General features: G+C 53.5%; 1 protein-coding gene across 1 annotated transcript; it reads right to left on the bottom strand.

Annotated features, from left to right (window-relative positions):
• Positions 1–1633: 1633 nt before the first annotated feature.
• On the bottom strand, positions 1634–8002 carry COPS7A (COP9 signalosome subunit 7A). The gene is given in 8 exon segments (XM_007061402.4): positions 1634–2223; positions 2542–2693; positions 3592–3697; positions 4454–4656; positions 4734–4822; positions 6513–6588; positions 7241–7380; positions 7383–8002. Coding segments are annotated over 8 exon segments (825 nt in total). The 5' UTR covers positions 7402–8002; the 3' UTR covers positions 1634–2183.
• Between the last annotated feature and the right edge of the window lie 1114 nt (positions 8003–9116).

Here is a 9116-nt window from a genome sequence, read left to right as displayed (position 1 = left end):
GGATACGATGCTGGGGCAGTGACAAGACTAATGTGCACCCAGTACTTTCTACAGCTGGATTACTCATTACTAGGGAGCCAGAAGCAGTGGAGGGGGAGAGCAGAGTTGTGGTACACAGGGTGCTGACAAATTAAGCAAACTAAAACCAAAGGAAATTCACTGCTGTACAACTTCATTAATGCAGAGTTAAGATTGCCTGCTTATGTCTCGCACACTTCCAAAACATGGAGTTCGGCTACACTCAAACCTCTGAAAGCCAGGAAACCCACAATCTTAACTGTGCTGTCCTTGTTGCATGTTGGGGCATCCTTCAATGCACATACTACCACACTGTCCTAGTTTTCTGTAAAGGCATTTTGAGAACAGAGCATGTGGCACTGTAGGAAAACGTCTAACATCTTCTGTTTGCTAAGGCAAAGCTCAGGTTTAGGCCAGGCAGAGCAAAGAGGAGCTACCTACCCCTGGCCTACACTCAAACATTGAGCCTATTCCACACAAACCACCCAAGACTTGATAAAAGTTACCAGCTCTTCACCCTTATCCCAAGGACTCCTGAGACATTGCCTTCACTTTCCCCTGTCTAAGGCCTGGAGACCACAGTCATGTAGGCCATCAGGCCACTGACAATCCCCATGGCAAGTAGGTCCCTGCACATCACTGCTGACAACCCTGCAGAACTCAGTGCTGAAATGAGAAATACCTGACCTCTCAAGCCTCATGTAGCACCTCTCCTCATATCACAGTGACAGCTTCTGCCAATTGTGCTCCAACTAATCCCTCTGTTATTCAATATGGCTACACCTGGCACAGTAAAGTCAGTTTGTGTACATACAGCTAAATGCTGGAGTTCAGGCCATTAGAACACAACATAAACAATGGCACCTTCTCATAGTCCTTCATGGCTGTTTATTATGATACAGGCACGCACGCACACGCACACACCCTTTCTGAAATATTCCCAGTGGCTATTGCCAGCTCTGGCGGCGGGGATAGATATCAGGGACGGTTGCGGAGATGAAGAGTTAAGGTACACACTATTTCCTGGTTTTCAAAGGTACTTAATGACTCGACTAGACATTCGGGAAGGACATATGAGACTGCTGGGAAACTTCAACTGTATGTTAAAGTTCGGTGCAGTTAATATGGTTTTAGCTCCACCAGAAGTTACCGACTTGATGCAGGAATCGCATGCAGAAATTCCTATTTCTTGTTATGCAGGTGAGAATAAATTACTAATCTATTAATCCTTCCCTGTTTCCAAGGTCAGTCTATGGCATCCATGAAAGAGAATGTTCTCTTCCTCATCCTCAGTTATATCTGCAGAAACAGGAGCACTGCTGATTTTACAGCATGGATGAGTGTGACTCACACACCCTGCTGAATAAGTGCACTGCACCCTCAGCTGGGGAACGAGAGGCAAGGGCCTCTCTGACACCCTATCTCCACCGCATATCCCCCAAGGCTTTCTAGCCTCTCTCCTTTTCTTGCACTGGATGGAAAACAAATTCCAGCTGGGTCCCTTGACCACCTCCTATTGGCAGAAATGGGGTCTCTCCACTACCATTGGCTGCTTTGGGATTTCAGGCATCCGCATCAAACTTCCCCCAACATCGTGAGACAACACCTCAGGAGGAAAAGTTTATATAGATATGTGCACAGATCTACCTTTTATTGTTTTTTTTATATATATTTTGTATTTTATATATAAGATTTATATTTTTAAACAATCCCCCACAAAAACACCGATCCCCACCCAGCAAAACAAAGAACAAAATCAGGATGGCAGCTAAACTTTGGAGCAAAATTGTTTCCAGGATCCCACAGAGCCAAAATGCTGCTGAGCACCAGTGCAAGTTCCTTCCAGGCTTCCATGATATTCTGGCGCTAAGGTGACTGAAACGGAGTTAGTCCTATGGCTCTTTAAATTTACCTGTCAAAGGACAGGGCAAGAGAGACGAGAAACAGAAGAGCTGAGGTGGTAAGAGATGGCAATGGAGGAGTGGGAGCGATTGCTAGGGGATGGAGGAGAGAGAGATGCACAGAGCAGATGGGAAAGAACAACGTGCAGAAGAACTAGCTGGACAGACAGATGCTGGGGGATGAGCAGAGAAGTGTCACACTCAGGACACCTGCTTTTAACCCTGCTTTCTCCCTCTCACCCTCCCAGGAGTTCAGAGATCCAGCTAGTTTGATTTAGACCAGATCTTTGCGCTGCCCCGGAGCCTGCAGAGAAAGAAACAAAGTCTCAGAACGGAGCAAGAGGCCCATGGACTCACCCCCACCTCCTTGCCCAAGGCACATGAGAAGAAGTGGCTGTGATTCTCAGCTGGGATGGGTGCCACCACAAAGGAGGTGTATTGCCTCAAATCGAGAATCTCAGAGATTCACTTCCGGATGACTGGGGTGCAGAGCTCCGCTGGCACTAAGCCTGCCATAGTATGCGTGTGAAGGAAGAGTTATCGCCCTGAAACAAAGGCCCCAGAGACTCCCCCCCCAAATAACATGGAGAGGGGGTCATGCTCAGCTGCGGCTGCTCCTCACCCTTTGGCCTTATAAGCTTTCTTGCTGGCCTGGCGCTGGTTGGTGCCAGGAGCTGGCTCCCTGAGCTCTGTCAGATGCTGCTCTGGATCCTGGGATGTGGCTGCTGCAGCTGCTGCTGTCGTCACTTTAATTGTCTTCTTCAGATTTGCCACCTGCCAGGGTTGGAAAGCAAGAACAAAGGACATTCTCAAGGAAAAAGCCATGTTAACTAGAGTTAAGTTTGCAATACAGGTCAATCTAAAGAGAAATATATAGCATCCCTTGAGAGCTTTGTATTATGGGGTGGCGTCTCGCTGCACAATGACCCTCCTCAGGCCTGAACTTCCAGAGGTCCTGATGAAGTGTAAGACTATGTTTTAGTCACTGGTATTTTTAGTAAAAAAGTCACGGACAGATCACAGGCAGTAAACAAAATTCATGGCCTGTGACCTGTCCATAACTTTACTATATACCCAGGACTAAAACTTGGGGGGTGGGGGTGAGGGGGGGTGCCCAGGGGCACCGTGGGAGGGCGGCCCAGGTGCTAGGAGGTGGGTGGCAGCGAGTGGACCAGGACCCCCGCTGGCCAATGGGAGCTGCGGGGGCAGTGCCTGCAGGAGGAGGTAGCACGCAGAGCTGCCTGGCCACTCCTCCACCTAGCAGTAGAGTGAGGGGGATGTCGCTGCTTCCAGGAAGCCCAGCAGGTAAGCGCCACCCAGAGCCTGCCTCACCCTGTCCTGTGCCCCAACCCCCTGCCTCCTCCCACACCCAAACTCTGCTACTGCTTGGGTGGGGTGGGGAAACGGGGAAGGATGCAGTGGCCTGAGACTGCCCCAGCAGCGGCCGATGTGACTGCCTGAGCTGCCCCCTGAGCCAGGCACACTGGCCACTGCAGAAGTCACGGAGGTCACAGAAACCGTGACTTCCATGACAAACTTGCAGCCTTAATGAAGCGGTATGGCAGATCAGGGCTGGCTCAGATATGGAATATAAGGCCTTTCATCTGTGAGGCACTGACTCCAATCCAGCCCCAGATCAGGGGAACTGTCTGTTCTGCATCGGCACACTCACCTCACTCTCTATCTGCTGCTTTAGGCCCAGCTGTTGCTCTTTGTGTTGGTTGGCTCGGCTAACCTGCTCCTCAATCCCTGATAGGACAACCTCACAGCCCAGGCACCTGTGGAGGAGAGACCAAGCTGAGCAGGCTGGACAGTTGCACACAAAGGCACTGCAGTGGGGAAATAGGGGGCGGCACAGGTACTCTGCCCCCATGTAACTACACCTTGGGGGCGTCAACAAGTGTCTAGGAAGAGATGAATGCATCCAATAAGGAAGGGCATAGGAGCAGTAAGCCCCCGGTAAGGAAAACTGGAGGGAGGAAGGCAGGCTGCAGTGGGAATGATGGCAGGGCTAGAAGGGTTGACAGAATCATTGAAGGGATGTGGGGAGCTCAGGGTTGGAGGGCAGATTTAGCCCAGTAAATTTCAAAATAAACTGGGAGGAACCTCTTGTCACCAACAGGGGCTTTGAGAAGGTTACAGCCCCCCTGCGCTCTTCCAGCAGCACACAGGAGAACCTAGAAGATTCTCCCCCATATCTGGAGAGGTCTCCTCACTACCTGCGGAAATCAGGGGATTTTGTGGGCTGCCTGAGGCTGGGGTTGTCAGAATTCCTGCAGCATGTGGGCAATTAGGGGTGTTGCAGTGACTCCAGGGGTTTGAAATCTCTTCACTCCTGCAACATCGGGAGGTGTGAGCATCTCATCTGTAACATGTGCGGGGGTTAGAAGATGTTTCCTCATCACTCCTTCAGTGTGTCAGGGTGTGCACCTGCTCACCACTCTGACATCATGCAGAGGGCTTAGGAGAGGCTCATCACCACTCCTATAGTCAGGGGGGATAGAGGGGGCTGGCCTTGGGGGCTTCCTCCTCACCACTCCTGCAATGTGCGGGTGATGGTGCTTAGCTCCTCCCTGCGGATGTCTCGCCCGATGCTGTAATCGACCTCAAGACGCTGATTACGCTGGTCCAGGCTCCCACGCAGCACGTCTGCATACACGGCCTCAATCACCAAGTCCTCCAGCTGCCGCACATTCTTCAGCTGCAACTGTTCCAGGAGCACTGCATAGGGGATGCACTGTGGGGAAAGCACAGGTAGTTAGTATGGGGTGATCCCAACAGGAAGGGGTGTGTATGGGGGAACGAAGCCATTACCTTGATCTTGGCAGCCAGAGTGACCACTGACAGGTGCCTCAGCTTGTTCTTCTGAGCCTTGCTCAATGGAGGGAGGTTTCCAGCTTCGGCTGCTCTCAGGGAAAAGAGCATGATGTTAGAGCTGGAGATGTCCCATCTCACCCTGGCCCAAGGTCCTTTGCCCGACATCCATTCCTCAAAGCTTCTAATGTACCCTTTTCTTGGGAAGGCATCTCCTAAAGCGCTCACACCCCTCAGCATGGAGGAAGTGTTCTTGAGCTCCTTCCCCTTGCCTTAGTCCTGCTCCTTACTCCTCTGGTGATCCCTAAATAATCCCCTCTCCTCCACAAGGTCCACACCCCAAACCACCGCAGATGGTTCTCATAACCACCCCACACACACCCCCGCCGCTCCTCACCTCACCACAGCCAGGAAGTCAAATGCAAGAATTGAACTCTTGGAATCTCTGCCTAGAACTCAACCCTGTGTTATTTGTATTCCAGTAGCATCTAGAACCCCAAACAAGATCAGGCTCGCATTGTGCGAGCCACTACACACAAACATAGTAAGAGACAGTTCCTGTCACAATGAACTTCCAGTCTAGATAGACAAGATAAATAAAGAGTAGGAAGGGACACAACACTGGAAGAGTGACTTGCCTGAGGTCACACAGCAAGTCCAGTAGCACAGCCTAGAACAGAATCCCAATCTTCAGAGTTCTAGGCCAATGCTCTATCTACCAGCCCATGGTGCCTGCAGGACCCCTTCTGCCCTCTGAGCATTTCTGTAACTCTTTGAGCTCCCTCCAATATGTCACTATCTTTCTGGGATTGAAGGGTCCAGTACTGAGGAGTATCCTATGTGGGGTCTCCCCAGAGCTGTAGAGAGAAAAACTATTCCCTCCCTGCTCTGGAATGTGAGGTCTCTGCATATGCATACCCAAAATTGCCCTGACCTGTTTTGCGTTTCTAGCCCACCTGAAGCCCCTGTGCTATTTGCTCCCCCTTTTCCTCTTAGTCTCCAGTCAAGAAGTCTGGCAGCTCCAGTCAAAAAGTCCGGTTGGTGGCGTTGGCAGGCTCCCAGGAAGTGACCAGCATGTCCCTCTGGCTCGTAGAGGGAGGGTGGCCATAGGTGCTCCGTGCGCTGCCTCAGCCCTGAGCGCCAGCTCCGCAGCTCCCACTGGCTGGGAACTATGCCCAAAGGAGCTGTGGGGATGGCACTGAGGGGCGGGGACAGCACGCAGAGGCCCCCCGGCCACCTCTCCCCATAGGAGCCGGAGTGACATGTTGCCGCTTGCTGGGAGCCACCTGAGCAGCCTGCATGCCAAACCTCCTCCTGCACCTCAGTTCCCTGCCCCAGCCTGGAACTCCCTCCCACACCAAAACTCCCTCCCAGAGGCCACATCCCACATCCCCTCCCGCACTCCAACCCCCTGCCCCAGCCCAGAGCTAACTCCTATACCCCAAGGCTCTCAGCCCCAGCTCAGAGCCCCCTCCTGCACCCCAAACCGCTCATCCCCAGCCCCACCCCTGAGCCCACACCCCCTCCTGCACCCCAACCCCCTGAGCCAGCCCAGTGAAAATGAGCAAGTGAGCAAGGGTGGGGGAGAGCAAGTGACGGAGGTGGGGGATGGAATGAAGGGGGTGGGTCCTCAAAGAAGGGGCAGGGGTGTAAAGTTTTCTGCAATTAGAAAGCTGGCAATCCTATCCACCTTTCCTGCTTCCTAGGAGACAACTGCAGGTGTTGGCCCACATCCTGGAGCACTAGGCTATGGGGGTTATAAGAGAATGACAGACGTACACAAATAATCAGCATACGTCCCGTATGCGAAGAGGGTGAGCAGACGGAAGACGGAGGAGAACTCGTTTTCAGCCAGCTGCAGGGGAGAAAAAGCACTCAATACAAACAGCATGAAACTTTGCACACTACAACCTAACCCCTATCCCCAGTTCCAGGGCACAGTGGGGCACGTCTAACACAACTCCCATTTCCCTGCTTTTTTCCCACCCAACAGGCCCCAAGTGTTTTTCAATCTAGGTAACGGTGACTGATTCAGCTACCCACCAAAACACAGCTGCACGAGGGGTGGAATAGCAGATGCTTAACATGCTCCACAGCCCCAAGCACAGAGTTTAGGGAAACTAAACAAACCCCACTGAAGTGGCAGGAGCAGATTTCGGGAAGCAGCTAGGGGTGCTGGAACCATTTGCACCGGTAGGGTGCTGAGAGCTATTGAACCAAACCCTGTGTAGGATGGAAACCACTTTCAGCCAGGAGTTCGGCAGGTCCCCCAGCATCCCTAGCTCCAGCACCTATGGCAGCAGGCTGAGCTGCAGTTTCCCGGGATAACACCAGGGATTCTGACCAACCAGCGGCTCACAGTTGTGCTGGGCTGGCAAGAAGCGACCTGACCCAGCTCCGCCTGCACCACTCGAGCCCTGGGGGCCCTCCTCCCGCAGGGCAGCGCACCATGCCCTCGCCAGCCCATGCAGCACAGCCCCCGCAGAGCCCGCCGGGCCGGCGCTCACCTCTCGGACGTTGGGCAGATCCAGCAGCTCCCCGAAGACGTAGATGCCGGGCGCCTCCAGCACCTGGTGGATGAGGCTGACCAGGGCCGCCCCGCGAGCCGACCGGGCCAGCAACAGGAGCTGCTCCTGGCTCTGCCCGTCACCTTCACCTCGGCTGCCATGCCGCCCGGCCCCGGCCCCACCAGCGCTGTGGGGACAAGCGGGGCAGGGGAGGAGAAAGGGCCGGGGCAGGGCCTTAGCTCGGGGCGGGAGGGCTCGGGACAGAGCAGACGCTCCCAGGCCCCCGCGCTGCACGGCCCGGCCCCTGCGCCGCCTGTGGGCCCGCCCCCGGGCTGCAGAGCAGCGCGTGAGCACCACCCCAGTCGGGCTCCTACCTGCCGGCGAGGAGCTCAGGCCTCCCCGCACCTAGGGCTGTTTTTCTCCTCTAGGGTAACTCCCCCTCCCAAGAGAGGCCACGTCCCGGGTTTCTGACGTCATAGAGCCCCAAGCCACGCCCACAACACATTTCTCTTCTCCCTCCCCCCTGCATTGGTTCTGTCCACTGGGGGAGAGGAGGAATCGGTTCCCTCTCTGGTCCCGCCTCCACCGCTCTGCCATTGGTCGAGTGTCTGTGGCTGGTTGAGTGACACTGGTGCTGTACGGCCGCTGTGGGATGGTGCTCCAGCCCGCGGAAGCAGCGCGAGGAGAGACGCGAAGCGCAGTGTGAGCTCAGAACCCCTGTTGCAGGGACACGTTCCGCCACCCAAAAAGGCTGACGTGCAGGGAGAGCTTTGGCTCTGACAGTCCCCAAAGCGCCGCTGTAGAACGCTACAGAGTAACAAAATGGAGGGAAATGTATATGATCTTAGAGCACCTGATTCCTCCAGGACTCAGACAAAACACTGCTGTACCCAGAGGTGCTGGAACTAGGGGTGTTGGCTTGAAGTGGTTTCCATCCTGTACAGGGTTTACAGTTTGGTTCAATGGTTCTCAGCACCTGCACTAGCACCTACATTGAACCAGAGCTGGAGGGCATAGCCTGGGACGGGTGACAATATGACCACATGGAAGCTGAGGAAAGGCCTCACATGTGAATGTGGGGAGCCTAGACAAACATTTAAATGCTGCCTAATGCAGTGCCCTCTGTCAACAGCCTGTACTCCTGAGGAACTATTTGAGATAAGTGATAACACCAGCTCTGGGCTGTGGTTTGGGGAGCGAATAGCTATGATGATGATGGCATTAGCTTACTTTCTATATTATTGGTATCAGGAAAAACTTCTATAGACAAGGCTGCTTCTCAGGTAGAAAACACCAGGACATCAGGGATGATCCTGAGCCCACAAACTGGCCAGCTGGCAGTGTTTACTGAGCACCTTACTGATTTCCCAGGCCACCTACTTCAAAAAAGGGACGATCCTGTGAAAACCTGGGCAGGTGGCAACCTTACCCACAGAGCCAAGATCTTTAATCTAAACTAAACCAATGTAATGAACCCCCATTCACCAAAACTCCTCTCCCGAACAACAGAGACAGATATCAACCCACTCCCAGAGTAGGAAAATAGAACTCAGGCATCCTGACACCTAGTCATGGAGTCATAAGGTTAGGGCCAGAAGGGCCCATCAGATCATCTTCTGTATATCACGAGGTCACCAACACCACCCAGCACCTGCAGCTAAACTAAATAACCAAAATTAGACAAAAATATTACAGCCCACAGGAGAACAGACTTTTTTGCCACAGGCAGAGATTAGGAGGGTGTGGGACCAGGGTGCACAACTGCCTGGTTCCCCTGCAGTGTCAGGGAAATGATTAAATGGGACATGCCCAGGTAATTCTGGCAAGTGACCTGCACACAGGGCCGTCTTTAGGCATACGCAGAATATGCAGCTGC

This window comes from Chelonia mydas, chromosome 1, assembly GCF_015237465.2.
Source record: "Chelonia mydas isolate rCheMyd1 chromosome 1, rCheMyd1.pri.v2, whole genome shotgun sequence".
Classification (NCBI taxonomy): Eukaryota; Metazoa; Chordata; order Testudines; family Cheloniidae; genus Chelonia; species Chelonia mydas.
The sequence above is the reverse complement of the archived record's forward strand: the minus strand, read 5'-3'. Positions and strand labels throughout refer to the sequence as shown.